This window comes from Gopherus evgoodei, chromosome 13, assembly GCF_007399415.2.
Source record: "Gopherus evgoodei ecotype Sinaloan lineage chromosome 13, rGopEvg1_v1.p, whole genome shotgun sequence".
Classification (NCBI taxonomy): Eukaryota; Metazoa; Chordata; order Testudines; family Testudinidae; genus Gopherus; species Gopherus evgoodei.
In genome coordinates, this window is record NC_044334.1 from 22,564,163 (window position 1) to 22,580,976 (window position 16,814).

Consider the following 16,814-nt stretch of genomic DNA (forward strand, 5'->3'; position numbering starts at 1 on the left):
CCACTGATCTGGAGATATATATTGTCATCAAACTTGAAATAGTTGTGTGTGAGGATAAAGGCACAGAGCTCAGCAGCCACTTGTGCTGTGGCATCATCAGGGATACTGTTCCTGACAATGTGTATTCCATCTGTGTGTGGGATGTTTGTGTAGAGAGCCTCTACATCCATGGTGGCTAGGATGGTGTTTTCTGGAAGGTCACCAATGCATTGTAGTTTCCTCAGGAAATCAGTGGTGTCTCGGAGATAGCTGGGAGTGCTGGTGGCATAGGGTCTGAGTAGAGAGTCTACATATCCAGATAGTCCTTCAGTGAGAGTGCCAATGCCCAAGATGATGGGGCGTCCAGGATTTCTGGGTTTGTGGATCTTGGGCAGTAGATAGAATAACTCTGGTCGGGGCTCTAAAGGTACATTGATTTGTTCCGGTGTTAGTGTAGGGAGTGTCCTGAGTAGATGGTGCAGTTTCTTAGTGTTTTCCTTAGTGGGATCTGAGGGAAGTAGCCTGTAGAATTTGGTATTGGAGAGTTGTGTGGCGGCCTCCTTTTGATAGTCAGACCTGTTCATGATGACAACAGCACCTCCTTTATCAGCCTCTTTGATTATAATGTCAGGGTGGTTTCTGAGGCTGTGGATGGCATTGCGTTCTGCACGGCTTAGGTTATGAGGCAAGCGATGTTGTTTTTCCACAATTTCTGTCTGTGCACGTCAGCGGAAGCACTCAATGTATAGGTCCAGACTATCATTTCGACCCTCAGGAGGAGTCCATGTGGAGTTCTTCTTCCTGTGCTGTTGGTGGGAGGGTAACTGTGTATCAGTGCACTGTTCACTGTTGTCCTGAAAGTATTCTTTGAGTCAGAGACAGCAAAAGTAAGCTTCCAGATCGCCGCAGAACTGTATCATGTTGGTGGGGGTGGCAGGGCAGAAAGAGAGTCCTCGAGATAGGACAGACTTTTCTTCTGGGCTGAGTTTCTGGTTGGATAGATTGACGATATTGCTGAGTGGGTTAGGGGTACCACGGTTGTGGCCCCATGTGCAGGTCGGAGTTTAGACAGCTTACACTCCTTTTTCCTTTGTAGAGAGGTGAAGAGAGTAATGTAGATCTCCTGTCTTATTTTAGTGAAGTCCGTTTGTATGGAAGTTTTTGGTTATTAATGAGTCTCCAGGTTGGAGAGCTCTTTTTTTGATGTTTTCCTGTTTGCTGCTATGTACATCGGCCAAACTGGACAGTCTCTACGGAAAAGGATAAATGGACACAAATCAGATATTAGGAATGGCAATATACAAAAACCTGTAGGAGAACACTTCAACCTTCCTGGCCACATAATAGCAGATCTTAAGGTGGCCATCCTGCAGCAAAAAAACTTCAGGACTAGACTTCAAAGAAAAACTGCTGAGCTTCAGTTCATCTGCAAATTTGACACTATCAGCTCAGGATTAAACAAAGTCTGTGAATGGCTTGCTAGCTACAAAACCAGTTTCTCTTCCCTTGGTTTTCACACCTCAACTGCTAGAACGGGGCCTCATCCTCCCTGACTGAACTAACCTCGTTATCTCTAGCTTGCTTCTTGCTTGCATATATATATACCTGCCCCTGGAAATTTCGACGAAAATCCGACGAAGTGGGTATTCACCCACGAAAGCTCATGCTCCAAAATGTCTGTTAGTCTATAAGGTGCCACAGGATTCTTTGCTGCTTTTACAGATCCAGACTAACACGGCTACCCCTCTGATAATTGTTTTCAAGGGTGATAAAAATGTCCTTGAGAATTCAGTGGAGCCTTTATACCACTGACTTCCCTCCTTTAGGGAACGCATTCTGGGTCACAAATCAAACCGGCCACTCTGACAAGGAAGTGTCTGTGTGGCATTGTGGGGACCTCTTTTTGGTGTTCAGGTTCCCCCCACACCCCTGACTTCCAGCCCAATTAGCTCCTTTTAGGGTCTGTGAGTCAAACTTGGTTCTTTCTTGCTTGATCGTCACCAGCACCCTGAGCCCATCCAACCTGTATTATAGGTGTGGTTAAGGTGAACAAACACATGTGTCCTTTGGGTCAGGGCCCCAGAGAGTAGTGCTGGAGGAGGAACGTTCAACCTGGCACTTGGATCCCAGCTTGGGCTGGCAGGCAGAGGAAAAACACCTCTTCTTTGCATTTGCACTCGGTACATTCTCACTAGAGCCGCTGAGATAAAATAGATCTGGAACCCCACAGAGCCACTTCAGATTTTAGTTTTTGGGTTTTTTGGGTAGAATTGTATTTTAAACCAGTAGACTCAAATGAGTCAGTGGGAAATCCATGTATGCTTGTCATGGGAGATCTCAAATCAAACATTCAGCTCCTAGTCAGCTGCTAGCTTTCTCATGGGACTGTTTAAAGTAGGTGATTAGCTGTGAGTGCGTCTCAGGAAATGGGAAGACTTGTCCTCATGATCTGTGCCAGGAACAGGCTATCTGCCTGCACGTTTTCAGCCACCTGTTCTTTCTGTAACTACTTCAGAGTGTTAGCCAGCAGCCCTATTACTAAAGTAGATGATTGACTGGCACTAAATCACTCATCATCCATATGCTCCACTGTCTCTCAGAGCCCCCTTTCAGAAAACCTTGAGCTTTCTGACAGCTTTCTTACATGTCTTTGCAGGGTAACAATGTCTGGAACTACAAAGGGGCAATGTATTAAAATCCTTCCCCAGATTCCTGCATGGTGCGCACTGTGTGTGGTAACTGCTATGTTACTTGGTCCTTTCGCAGTGTGTGTTCAGGCTATGGGGAGGCAGGCAGAGCTGGAACTGGAAAGTGGCATCGTGTGCGTTCGTGTAACAATCCCCTCTTCTCTGCTGGCAGGTTATCCAGGTTTCCAAGCTGCCACTTATGCCAGTCGGAGTTACACGGGCCTTGCGCCTGGCTACACTTACCAGTTTCCTGGTAAGTGCCTCTTCCTGCCCATTTGTCCTCACACTAAGGGAAGCCCATGGCATGTGACCCAACTCTGCCTGTTTTACCCGTGCCCTAATTTGGACTTTCTTTAAATCTGTGAAGGTGGGAGGGGACAGAGGCCTGGAATAGGTGGGAACAGCCTACTGGCTAGTTAGGTAGGCGGCTGTAGCCATGTGCGCGTCTGCTGTTGCTATCCTCTCACTCCAGTGACAGGAAAAGTCCTAGGTTCATGCACCCCCCTCTCTGCTAGGTCCCTCCGTGGGGACTGCTATTACACAGAATGGCCCTTGCAGGTCTGCCTGTCTTGCTGCCTCTGTGTGTGTCTGTCTCTCCACCAGAGTCGCCACCTTTCTGAAAACCGAGTGCAGGACTTGAAGCTTGCTAGCTTTAAATGGGCCTGAAGTTTCCTAGGCTTCCTAAATGTGAGAGTCTGAGATGCAGTAAGTTGTATCCTGGATCTCTTAAAGGCCCAGTAAACCCCTCTTCATAACGCCGCATATTTGTACGTTCCCCAACCTGCCCCATTCCTCGTCTTCAAGCCCATATGTCACCATCACTGACTGGTCGCTGATGAATGCCCTGCAGCTGCTCTGAGCTTTCTGCTGGCCTCCTCGCCCTCCCCTTCTTGCACAAGCAAAGAGCGGGCTGCAAGGCCATCCTATAAAAGACTGCCCTGCTGTTCTCAGGACAAGTGGCAACTCTGAGTGTCCCTGCCCTCCTCTGCCCCTCCCCCACCCCCACCACAATGGATTGTGTAGAAAGGCCTGACATTAGGCGACTGGCAATGAGCTCTGGCAGCTGTCACCTCTAAGCTGCTAGTCAGAACCCAGCCTACGTTGGCAGCAACTGAAAGTAGCTGTCTGGTAGTCTGTGTGAATCCAGTGCTGGGTCTCAGTCCTAGCGAACCAGGTGTTCATGTCACAAAGCCACCTCCAGCTCAACTGGCATTTGTTGTCAGTCCTAGCTGTGAGGCCAAGGATTGGCTGGGCCAAAGGCACTCAATTTCCCTTTCAACCCTAGAGATGGTCCCTCCAGGGCAGAGTTGAGGCACGTGGTCTGGGCGGGGCAGTGTAAGACACGCTTCCACTGCCCTTGCCTGTGCTATGCCTGTTCTGGGGGTAAGCGGAGGCTTTTGGTCTCCAGTGCGGTCAGTCCAACTTGAAATTCATTTAAAACAAAGAGTCGAAGGCCAGGTGCCGCAGTGACTTCATCCATCTCTGTCTGGCCTTGTGTTCTAGCCAGAAAGGCCCAATGCTGCTTTCTCTCTGCCAGATCCCCCTCGGGGGTGTTTTACAAGTTCCTAAGTTGTCTTACATTTCGTTTTTAGAATTCCGTGTAGAGCGGACCCCTCTCCCGAGTGCCCCCGTCCTCCCCGAGCTCACAGGTCAGTCCCATGATTTCCTAAAACTCACAAGCTGGAAGGGGAGAAGGGGCTTTGGGTTATTCCAGTGATGTCGCTGCCCCATAGCTTGGCGCAGTGAGACTGGAAACGTTCCTCATTTCCTCTTCCATCTGCACTAGCTACATCAAGAACAGGGGCTGGGGGTGAGGGGTGGAGAGGGGAACAGAACCATGCATATCACATTGGAGGAGGTGAGAGATGCAGCTCATACATGATAAAGGCAAGTGGGCTTGAATCCCCAAATTCTCTAGCTTCTGAATGCTGCTGTTCCCTGCCCTGTTTTCGCTCCTTATCCAGGGGTTAGCCTCTAAATCATTGATGAAAACTTGTTGCTAGCAATGTGAATTCTAAGAAATCCACTACTGTAGTCCCAGCCTGAGCTGGTGTAGTGCAGGGCACTGGACCTGGGGGAGCTTAGCGCTACCTAAGCCCCAGGCTCTCTAGGCAAGGAATGGTAGAGGAATGTTGAGTGTGGTGGACCTCCCAGCTGTACTCATCAATAGTGGTGGTTGAGCCTGGTGTAATAGAAGGGGGGATGATGAAGTTTTGCAAGGACTAGTCAGGAGTCTGAGTATTTCCCCAAATACCTGCTTCTTCCCTCAGCTCCTCAGGCCTCTGAGTTTGTGCAGCATGTAATCTTGGGGCTGCTCTTTCCATAGGATCTTCCTTCCATGGCCACGTTTTCCCAAGCTCTGTAGCATGCCTGGTATTTGTCTTAGAAAAGCAGCTGTGTCTAGCAGTGGGCTGGCCTCCTCTTCCCTAACCACCGTCCCATCTTCCGTAACATTCTTTCACTTTGACACTTCCTTGACATCATCTGTTTCTTCAAGGACTGGATTTGTCTGTAGTGAGGATGCAGACTTCTGCAGGGAGCTTATTATTTGGAAGCTTTGCTAGCTGCAGGGGGTTTGGGGAGGATTGGAAGGGGATTTTTCAATGGCGCAGAATAGTGCTGATCCTCGTAGAGTGTGCACGTCAAAGAACGCTGAGGTTGGTAAAAGAAGTTACTCAAAGGGAAGTGGGGTGTGTTAAGTTAATAAAGCCATCCCCTGGAGCCACATATATACACCTCTACCTTGATATAATGCTGTCCTCGGGAGCCAAAAAATCTTACCGCGTTAGAGGTGAAACTGCATTATATCGAACTTGCTTTGATCTGCCAGAGCGCACAGCCCTGTCCTCCCCCACACCCTTCCCTGGAGTGCTACTTTACCACGTTATATCCAAATTTGTGTTATATCGGAGTAGAGGTGTAGCTGAATAAGCCTCTGAAATTCCACCTGTGGCTGTGATTCTGTCAGTTCTCAAACGGAGCAGGGTTGGACTGGGTCTGCATTAGAATAGAAAAAAATGGTGTTGCAAGAGTAGCGTTGATAACTCAGTAAAAGGTCCTCTTCCCTCTAAGTCCACATGGGACTAGTGCCCCTGCAGCGTGCGAAGAGGCACCTCGCTGCTGGAGGAGCATAAAACAGAAGTCCTGCTCATTGGAGCTCATTAGAGAGACACTGGTACTTTTGCCAGCAGTGAACTATTAATGTTGGTGTCCTGGCTACATGCCATGTTGGGTAATTACAACCTCTGTCCCTAGATTCCCCCCAGAATTTCAGCTGGAGATGGTGGCATTCCTCACTTCTCTGCTGGGGGCTGTTAAACAGTCACCGGGCAGCTTGTTGTCAGTGGTGGGTGCTGATTCATGTGCACACCTTGGGCTTGCTCCCAGGACGTTTGTGCTCCTGCAGCTCCTGCTGAGACATCTGTGGGAACAGGGCATTCAGCAGCCTGCAGGACCAGGCCAGTAGGTTGGGAAGTGCTTCAAGAACCTTCTGGCTGAACATGGCTCTATAAATGTCAACCATCAGCAGGGAGTGTATTGAGTAGCATTGAAACAAGAAGGATGGTACTCTGAGAGTATCGGATGCTGCTCCTGTGTGAAGCAGCTAATGAGAGGGGAGCTTCCTAGGCAAGGCAGAAGTCTGGTTTCTAACTCGATAAACTACGAGGCAAAAATATTTTTTCTACAGAGGAAATTGGATTCTTTCTCAGCAAAACTGGCCCTTTATTCACCACAACAGCATCTTTGGGAGAAAAATATTGCAGCTCTGTGCTTACGTTTGCTGTAGACGTATGATAAGCCACTAACCCAGATATAAGCCCCCAATGTGATGTACGCCTGAAATCAGATAAAGCCTGCAATGAAACATTCCCTCCTGAGCTAGTCTGGATTTCAGCCCTTTAACTCAATCGATTTGTTCTGACCTCTTTTTACATTGCTATAAACAGAATCACAGTGGATTTTGCAGTTGAGCATGAAATGCTAACCCAGGCATGTTAGGGGCAATGAGAACAGTAGTGGGTAGGTGCCTTGTGGCCTCAGGGCTGGGTACCTATGGCAGTAGAAATATGGATGACATTTGCTACATATAAGTTAAAGCTTCCAGTGTTAATTGTGCCTCTTCTGGCTTCTGCACCCCCAGGTGCACGCTCCACACTCTGCTAGCATGGACAGCTGGGGGGTTGCAGTTGGCAGGAGAGCTGGAAAAGTAGGGAGGATTGCGTGTTTGCAGCAGTGGGAGAGCTGGGGTGGAGGAGGTTGTGAGAGTACTGAATCATTACTGTTGAAAGATGCTAGCGAACAGTGCTGTGCCCCAGTATGGCTAGAGGATGATCAGCATTGAAGCTGTCTTCTGGATGAGATGTCAAACCAGGCTACTGACCCTCTGTGCCCACCAAAAATCCCCAGAGTTGGGGTGCTAGCCTTTAGGGTTGGAGCCAAATGCCAATAGCCATCCTAAATACCCCATGCCAGTTCACCTGGCTATGGGATTCTCAGTCACTTCCTGCCCTAAGATGGCATGTGGTACTGTGGTTGAACAGTGTCACCCAGATGTCGCTGTGTTTCAGTCCTAAATAGAGAGTTTCCTATGTCTAGAATTGGTCAGCTCAATTGCTTGAGGGCTTTTCTAAATGAAAACTATCCTGTAAATGCAGGGCTGTGTGTTCCTCCTGCTTATCCATCTTGAGTGTAGTAGGTTACGTGCCAAGCTAATGCACTTTTTTGGCAGCTGTTTCTAGAGGGAAGTGAAGATGCCTGCTCAGGAGTTTCCTCTGGTGCCACTATGAGATGCCTGTTCCTTCTCTTTCAGCAATTCCCCTTACTGCATATGGACCGATGGCGGCGGCAGCGGCGGCAGCAGCTGTAGTGCGAGGGACAGGTAACTGCCACTTTCCTACCCTGTGAAGCAACCTGGCTGAGGTTTGCACTGGGCTATGGGAGGGGGGTGGGACGGGGTTGCATTTTGGGATCTTCACCATGTAGTTTTGCTTCCTCCCTTAGGTTCTACTCCGAGCCGCACTGGTGGGTTTCTGGGCACTACCAGTCCTGGGCCAATGGCAGAGCTTTACGGAGCAGCCAATCAGGATTCAGGGGTCAGCAGTTACATCAGTGCTGCGAGTCCAGCTCCAAGTACTGGCTTTGGTCACAGCCTTGGGGTAAGTGTTTCACACCCAGCTGTTGAGGTTGGGAGGTAGGAGGAGGTGGGGTGTGTATAAATCATTAAGCCTTTTGGGAGGGTGATTTCTACAACTATGAATACCCAAATGATGACAGCTGCAGGCAACCTCAAGGCTTGGTTATTGCAATATACAGTTCCTAGGCATAAAAACACTCCGCTTAAGGCCCCAATTGGTTCCTAATTCAGCAGCCTACTTAGCTTACAGAGCAGGCTGCTGAGTGCATATCACCCCAGATCTCTGCTCTCTACACTGATTCCCCATCAAATACTAGGTCAAGTGCTAGGGCTTGGTCCTACTCTTCAAAGCCCTCCATGGAACTGGCCCAAGCTATTCAAGGGCCTATTACCTCACTCTGATCATAGTCTGCCATGACAGCTATGTTCCTCTGGGTCGATGGAACTGGCACCTCAAGGGTGAGACTCATGAGCAATGGAAAGCGCTTTCCCAGCAGCTGGGCTATAGCTGAACTCACCACTGTAAGTGTTAAGAAAGACCACAACCATTCTTCACCATCAAAATGAAACACAGAACTCCCTTCCAAGGGTGGAACGCACAGGGGTCCCCAGGAATAACACAAGGCTGGACAGGGATGGGGAGAGTGCAGAGCAAATATCTGCTTGCTGCATGTTTCCCTGTGGAATGTGGGGCTACAGCTGGGAGAGGACTGGGGATTCCATAGGACTCTGCAGGGGGATATTAGGCGGCTCTGAAGAGACGGTCTAGTGATGGCATGTTTCCTGAGTGGGACTGTATCACTCCATGTAAATCTCAGGGTGCTAGGAGGCCTCCTCATAGTGGACTGGGGGACTAAATGATTCCAGTAGATCTCTAAAGGGGGTAGGGCTGTCTTTGGAAATAGTACATTTAGGGACATTGACATCCCAGTAAATTCCTACAAAGGGGAGGGACGGATGGACAAATCACACTCATGGACTCTACCTCTTTCCTGTGGTTTGTCTAATCAGGGGATTTGAATTCTTCCTCTGTAGGGTCCCTTGATTGCAACGGCTTTTACCAATGGGTACCACTGAAGCTAGCAACCAAGGAGGCAGGAGGTAAGATGTTTGAACAGGAGGGAGTGAGAAGGGTGTGAGAAGAGTGAAGCTAGGCTCAGGAGGGGATTGTATTATTAAGTTACAGTGAGAGTTTCCTGTTGTTGGGCCTTCATTCAGGGGCTTCATCTGAAGATGAGAGGAAGGAGGCCAGGCGAGGGGCTGCATTTTTGTCCTGTCCACCCAGTGACCCAGGTTCTAATTCCTTCTCCCAGACTCTGGTCCCCATGCTTGAAGTGCTGCAGAGGCATTCCATTGAGTGTGGGCAGGAAGGGAAAGGAAATGGTGTTTTGCTTGAGTAACCTCTTTGGCCAATTAGTGTCACTGTTGGGCTCTAAAGGGAAGCTCCTCCAGGTCTCTGAGGCCAGAAGAATAAGTGGCTGTGCCCCAGTGGTGGCAGGGAGACGGGGGAGTGCTCAGTTGGAAGGGTGTGGAGTGAGGGAAATGGAGACCTGGTAGAAATTGGGGAGTTGACGGAGACAGACAGACAGGCACAGTTGGCCAAAATCCTAAGGCAATGTGAGCTCTTGCACTGGCACTCTGAAAGACAAGCCCCTCCAACCCTTTTACTTTACACTACCCTGCATGCGGTTAACTCAGCAAATCTCACTGCTGCTGAGAGCATGGAGGTGATCTGTGGAGAGAAAAGAGGCTTCCACATCCAGATGGGAGAGGGGAAAATCCTACATGCAGTTCCAGCTGTGTCCCTTAGAAGGGGTGAGGGGGAGCTGTTGGAGGGTCTCAGTGCACACCTCAAAAGTGGCAGAAGTTTGGTAGTTTAAAAAGAGAAATGTGACTGAAATGAGTAGGGCAGATGTTTCCAGGGAAAGGGAGTGACTGGGCTGCTTCTCTTCAGCTGAGTTCAGTTTGCAGCATATAACTAGCCTCGTCTTTAATACAGAAGTTTGAGCCAGGGAGCCTGCAGATCTTAGCATTCAGTACTCCTTGATCCAAGAAGTCAGGTCGCATTTGCATGCTGGGGCTTGTCCCTTTGACCCACGCCTTCATGTTAAAGATGGGGCAGTTGCATTCTGCCCCACTTCTTTGCCAGTCAGTTGCGATCTTCATGCCACTGCCAAGGTGCCAGCACAATCCTGCACTAGGGGAAGCTTGGACACCCCCTGTTGCTGTGTTAGATGACAAAAAAAGGAAAAGTTGTTAGTTTGTTTGTTTGTTTTTTTCTGTTTCTGTCTCCTCTACCCCGCCATACTCTCCACCTCTGCTGGTCTCCTGCAGATTTCCCGTTACCTAACCAAGGACAGCGGGCTGGAGGATCTGGTGAGCCTTGGGGGATGAGCCAAGGTTTCCTTTCTATTGAATAAAACTGCACACTGCCGGCTGGTTGCCAGGCTCCTGCTGACCTGCCCTGATCTCTCCCATTGAACAGACCACACTGGACTGAACCTAAGGAGATCATCTCGCTTTCTTACTAACCACCGATGGTTTACGCTTCTCCCTTCCCCAACCCACCGATTCTTCTTTATTTATTTTATTAGCTGGTAGTTTTATTTTTTATTTTATTTTTTTATCTTTATTGGTGGGTGGTGACCCTCCTTTTTCATTGTTTGCTCTTTCCTGAGCTAGTAGACATATTTTATGAATTGGCTTTGTGATCGTGTTAGGTAGTTTTTAATGAGGAGTATTTTTATTTGGCTTTGAAATTGTTTTGAATCTTTTCAACTCTGTTGTTGTCAAAGTTTTTAAAGGACAGTATGTGATGTGAATGCAGTTCTGAAGGGAAGAGAGATGCAGAGAGAGAGAACGCTGAGCAGAACTGACGCATTTCTATTTTTTTTTAAAGAAACTGTTTTTAATTGTTTCTGTTTTGTAAATGTGAGGTTTTGAAATGTGTGAAGCTCCAAGGATCTGAAAAGGTGGGACATCGCTACGGAACAAAACAAAATGTATATTTTGCTAAGTAAAAACACTATCCTTACAGCTGAAAGTATTTTTGTTTTCCTAGGTTTAGTTTTACGTGGGGTTTTCTTTTTCCTAGTGTATAATATGTAAATATCGCGAGGTGAACCTGGCTGCACCCTGACTCAAGGAGCAGCTCCAGGTTCCTGAACCTGGCACCTCAGTGTGAGCAATATTCTCCAGCAGAATCCTGTCAGGACTCCTTTCTTTTTTGTATACCTTTTACTGTAAGATTTTAAGACCTCTGAGATGAAGGGGCGGGAGAGGGAAATGAAACTTACCGGCCATCGGCTATTTTGCTGAGCGGGTTAAAGCTGCTTCCAGTCGCTTGATGTACAGACTCCACCACTGGGCTCCCTAAGTGCCAGCATCTGGTTTGGCTAGGCAAAGGGCTTTACTGCCCCTGCTTGTCTTCATTATTTTGAAAGGAATTGACTCTCCAAACAGTATCGCTTGTGTCAAGATAGTCTGGGGAACGGCATCATCTTCTAGGGGGCAGGGTACTGGGAAGGGCTCGTCTGGGGTGGGATGTGGAGGTGGTCATTCTTTGAAGGGCAGGGCATTGGGTGGGGGAAGTCATTAACGGGGGGGGAACTGGGGGTGGTACTGTATGGGGGAAGGGTGAGTAAAGGGCTTCTCAGGGATCATATGAATTCTAGAATCACAGCTTCCCATTAGCTTTCCTCTGTGTCCTGAAATCTGGGGGAGTTCGTCCTTTGTCCTGTAATTTGATTATATGGTCCCTTCTCCTGAGGCTGCCCGAGCCCTTGTTAACAAGTGGCCTCTGCTGTGGGGTTGCCTCAAGCAGGAATTTAAGGGACAGGATTGGGTCTGGATTTGTTTTAAGTGAACCAAAGACCTTGTTAAGGGGGGGTGATTAAGCCTTTTATTAAGATGCAGCCCAACACTTTTCCCAGGGAAATAATGTAGCTTCATCTTAAGTTTTAAAAATCATTCCCTCTCTTCTCCCAAAATGAGCCCCAGTAAGTGAGAGGATTGGAGGGGGGCCACGGTGCGCAAATGGACCCCTTCCCTTCCACTTCCCGATTCCCTAGCTGCATTGTGGCTAGTTTTGAGACCCAGCAGTGTGGGCCGTGCCTGACCAAGCAATACATTTGGAGAGCTCTGTTTAGTCAGAGGTACTTAATGGGTTAGTACTGAAAACACAAAGCAATAATTTTTGTTACTGAGACAAGAGTCTGTATGTCTGAGTTTTTTTAATATTTCCTAATTAAAGAAGAGCTGCATTGTATTGGGTTTATTTTTATTCTGTATACTTCAAATTTGGGTTTGCAGACAGCGCTTTCTTCCCTCTTGGTACATGCGCTGAGCTGCTTCTGTGCCCCCTTCCACACACCTCACAGCCCCACTGTATTGCCACTGGGCTGTGATTCGCTCTCCAGTCAGTGCTGCTGCTGCCCAGAGGCTGGGGCTCCGTTTTGACGGTGGGCATTTTTTAAAAAGAAATAAAGCTATGTTTTGAAAGCCAGTAAGTTATTACACTCCAGTGTTTGTTCTCTCCACACCTGTAACCCTTTTTCCAGATTTCAGTTTTAAATTCCTAATAAATTATTTGAAAATGGTCCTCCTCGATTGTGGTATGTGTCTGAGTGGCTCTGAATTGGGCAAAGCTTCACCCAGGTTTGGAATGCTGGGAATCTTGCCCTGTGGTTAGCATACAAGCCTGGGAGCCATAGACCTGGCATTCAACTCCCAGCAATGGTACATCCCTTAACTCTCTTTTGAGCATCTGTTTCTCATCCGTAAAACACAGATGATAATTCTTCTCCACCTCAGAGGGGTCATGCATGGATGTCTGTGGATTCCGGAAAGGAGTAACACACCAGGAAATCAAAAAGCCTGGAAGTATTCTTTGGATTTGCTGAACACAGCAGAACAAGGGAGTTAAGACTGCAAGAAAGCAAATTGTGGAGAATAAAGAAATCTAGTGAATAAAGAGCACTGGGAGGAAATATTAAAATCTGTTAGTGTACAAGAAAGTTGGAGATTCCTAAAAAGCACTCAAATTAATATACAACAGGTCACAATGCTACTGAGAGAAGAATGCAAATAATAAGCAGCAACTAATATAGTTTTATGAAACACTGTTCAAAGATCTGCTGGCAAAAGTAACCCCAAGAGTCCTGATGGAGTCTGCATTTAATAATGGAAATTCTGCTGTGTTGTCACAGCTATCAAGGTGGGAGGCTTTGGGATAGACTGATCCATGAAGACCAGAGCTTTCATCTAGTATCCTTCAGTGATAGAATGAAATGTATCCTGTTTCTCCTTGTTTGGTGTCTGGGTGGTCCTCACTAACTCGCTTTCCCACACTTTAGGATTGATTGTCTGGAAATCACCAGACACAAATGCTCAGACCTTTAATTGTACCTGCCACATGTGTGCCTTATGTACATGGGGCACACAAAAATACACAACACACAACCATCAAGTTCTTTTGGGAGCGCACATGCTAAAACTGGAGAGGAAAGGAACCCCAGAAAGTGAAGGTTTACAGGCAATAAAAGGAATATGTTAAGAGTAGAGAAGTGGAGAACAAGAAGGCTTACAAGTATATGAAAAGTGAAAATAGTAGCGGAAAAGACAATGGGGAAAAGGTGAAATTAATGGTGATTCCAAAGCAACTGAGATACTGAATTGTTTTAAATCTGGCTTTAATAAGAGGTTTGGACAGTTTAGTCATGAGAATCTTGAACTACTTGGAAAATGAACACGTACTTAAGCAAATGTTCTGAATAATCTGTATCTCGGTGTAAAGGGAATTAATTAACTTTCTGAACCAATGATTGGAGTCTTAGAGAACTGGGGAGGAAACCAAGAGTTTAAAAAACAACAAACAGCACGTGGGACACACAAAAGGAGGAAAAAAGTAATCCTGGTAGTTGCAGCCAGTAAAACTAGCTACAAGCCCTTAATACAATTATCGTGAGAATCTGAGCAGAGGCCTAGTCTACAACTGAGAATTTACGGCGGTTCTCCCACCCTTTCTCTAGCCCTTGTGCAGCTCCACCAGTGTTTGAAATGGTAGGAGCACTAGTGTAGACTGGTCACCCAGTGGTTTTGGCAACATGTTAACTAGACCTACGCTGAGGAGGCTTAGCAGACAGGTTGGTAAGAATGTAAGTGGTCTCTTCTGCTAGTTTTGGTGAGGTGGTACAGATACTAGATATAGTGGGAGAATTGGCTAAAAGTCTAAGTGTAGTTGCATCTCTAGAGGATAATGGAACCATAAGTAATAAATATGGCAAGTTTTTATTTATAAAAATAGTTCTGGAGAGACTTGGTCACACAAAGCACAAAATGAGGAGCTGAAAGAAACAGTTGCTGAAATATCTGGATATTAGCAAAGCACGTGAATGAAACTTGTCCGAAAAATTGAGATATTGAAAAGTGTCAGAAGGACCACAGATTAAGGGAAATGATGATAAAGTACTGGGTGCTTGTACTTGTAGGTAGGTGGCTAGTGGGGAGCTGCTTGTCTTTAAACCCACTTTTATTCAATATCATTTATGATCTGGAAAGTAGCCAAAACTTCGTGAGAGACGTAACTGGGTGCTCCCATCACAATTCAGAAGCCAGCACTGGAAAATCAGTATCTCTCAGATAAAAGATAACCAGGTGGATGAGTTAAAAATAGTGGGCCCAATTCACCCCTGGAGTAATTCTGCTGAAGTTGGAGTTACATTAGAGATAAATTTGGCTCTGTCTAAGTTAGATGGTTTGTCTTTCCAGGAGTGTGAGTACCATGCCACTTGCTTATTCCTGGAATCAATTCATCAACAGTTCTTTCCATTAGCAACTCTGTCATCAATCTGATGACATCTGACTGAAGAGAAGTGGATGCAGGTGTTCCCAAAGCAGTCATGGGTTAGCAGGATCATAACTAGGGAAAGATCTGGTGGTGCAGTGCTAATTAGAGGTGCACTTAGTAAGTCTGTAGTGCTAGGATTGCTCTTAATGTGGGACATTAGGTCATCATTCCTGGTATACACAGTGTATTCGAGTGAAATACTTGTGTTTCCAAGATGGTTTTGATGCATGGGAGAAGGGAAATTTTAAGGTGCTGGTAATTCTCCAATGCCCTCTGGAAAGGGGTTTGCAAAGTGGGTTCCATTGGCCAAATACAGGCCAGGTATCTCTACAACACTGTCCCGTGCATCTTTAGTTTTAATGCTGTCTGTGGAGATGGCAGGTCCCAAGATGCAAAGTGCCATCCTGATCCTAGCAGCCTGGGGAGCACAGCATGCCATTAAAAATTAGGTTGGCTGCAATCTTTTCCATTTCAAACAAACTAATTGTGGCTAATGTATTTCTTTTGGCAAGATGCTAATGTAGCCACAATTTTGTCCAGTCAATAGCTACCCCTGCACAAGAATGAGCTCAAATTTCTGTTGCCACCCATTCAGTTTGCATATCAGTGAAAGCCCTGCTGGATCTTTTCTGAATTCTGATCTGGAACTGCAGCCATAGTAACTGATGTTAATTCTTCAGACAATTCCTTTCTACCTTTGTTTACATCCTACCACTAATATTTTCCATGTTATGGCTGTTCCTTGCTTCTGCACCCTAAGAAGCTGAGAGACATTCCAGCTCCCCTGGTTCCTACCACTTGCCAAACATTCAGTGATCAAGACCATCTCTGACAGGTGTTTGTCTAACCTGCTCTTAAAAATCTCCAATAATGGAGACTCCACAACCTCCCTAGGCAATTTATTCCAGTGCTTAACCACCCTGACCATTAGGAAGTTTTTCCTAATGTCCAGCCTAAACCTCCCTTGCTGCAATTTAATTTAATTGCTTCTTGTCCTATCCTCAGAGGTTAACAATTTTTCTTCCTCCTTCTTGTAACGACCTTTTACATACTTGAAAACTGTTTATAGTGTCCCCCTCTGTCTTCTCTTTTCCAGAGTAAACAAACCAATTTTTTCAATCTTCCCTCATAGGTCATGTTTTCTAGATCTTTAATCATTTTTGTTGCTCTTCTCTGGGCACTCCCCAATTTGTCCACACCCTTCCTGAAATATGGTGCCCAGAATTGGACACAATACTCCAGTTAAGGCCTAATCAGCACAGTGTAGAGCGGAAGAATTACTTCTCGTTTCTTGCTTACAACACTCCTGCTAATACACCCCAGAATGATGTTTTTTTGCAACAGCGTTATACTGTTAACTCATATTTAGCTTGTGATCCACTATGAGCCCCAGATCCATTTCTGCAGTACTCCTTCCTAGGCAGTCATTTTCCATTTTGTATGTGTGCAACCGATTGTTCCTTCCTAAGTGGAGTACTTTGCATTTGTCATTATTGAATTTCATCCTCTTTACTTCAGACCATTTCTCCAGTTTGTCCAGATCATTTTGAATTATAATTCTATCCTCCAAAGCACTTGCAACCCCTCCCAGCTTAGTATCGTCCGCAAACTATATCAGTGTACTCTTTATACCATTATCTAAATCATCGATGAAAATATTGAACAGAACCAGACCCAGAAGTGATCCCTGCGGGACCCCATTCATTATACCCTTCCAGCATGAATGTGATCCACTGGTAACTACTCTCTGGGAACAATTTTCCAGCCAGTTTTGCACCCACCTTATAGCAGTTCCATTCCATATAGGTTGCATTTCCTTAGTGTTTTTATGAAGTCATGCAAGAAAGTATCAAAAGCTTTACTAAAGTCAAGATATACCATGTCTATTTCTTCCCCGCATCCACAAGGCTTGTTACCCTGTCAAATAAAGCTATCAGTTTGGTTTGACACAATTTGCTTTTGACAAATCCATGCTGTTACTTATCACCTTATCATCTAGATGTTTACTGATTGCTTAATTATTTGCTTCGTTATCTTTCCGGGTACAGAAGTTAAGCTGACTGGTCTGTAATTCCATGGGTTGTCCTTATTTCCCTTTTTATAGATTGGCACTATATTTGCCCTTTTCCAGTCTTCTGGAATCTCTTCCTATCTTCCATGACTTTTA

At 46.3% G+C, this 16,814-nt stretch overlaps 1 protein-coding gene across 10 annotated transcripts in view; it reads left to right on the forward strand.

Moving 5' to 3' along the window:
- Window positions 1–12,400, forward strand: part of MSI1 (musashi RNA binding protein 1) — a 55,665-nt gene extending 43,265 nt beyond the window's left edge. For 4 of the 10 annotated variants that reach the window (XM_030583023.1, XM_030583032.1, XM_030583024.1 and 1 more), the window contains 6 exons: window positions 2,839–2,919; window positions 4,259–4,315; window positions 7,477–7,545; window positions 7,650–7,822; window positions 8,836–8,901; window positions 10,135–12,400. In XM_030583023.1, coding sequence (XP_030438883.1) covers window positions 2,839–2,919; window positions 4,259–4,315; window positions 7,477–7,545; window positions 7,650–7,822; window positions 8,836–8,877 — 422 coding nt within the window. In that variant the 3' untranslated portion in view covers window positions 8,878–8,901; window positions 10,135–12,400. The remainder of the gene's footprint in view (window positions 1–2,838; window positions 2,920–4,258; window positions 4,316–7,476; window positions 7,546–7,649; window positions 7,823–8,835; window positions 8,902–10,134) is intronic. The other 6 variants (XM_030583025.1, XM_030583027.1, XM_030583028.1 and 3 more) reach the window with 3 other exon arrangements.
- The last annotated feature ends 4,414 nt before the right edge of the window (window positions 12,401–16,814 follow it).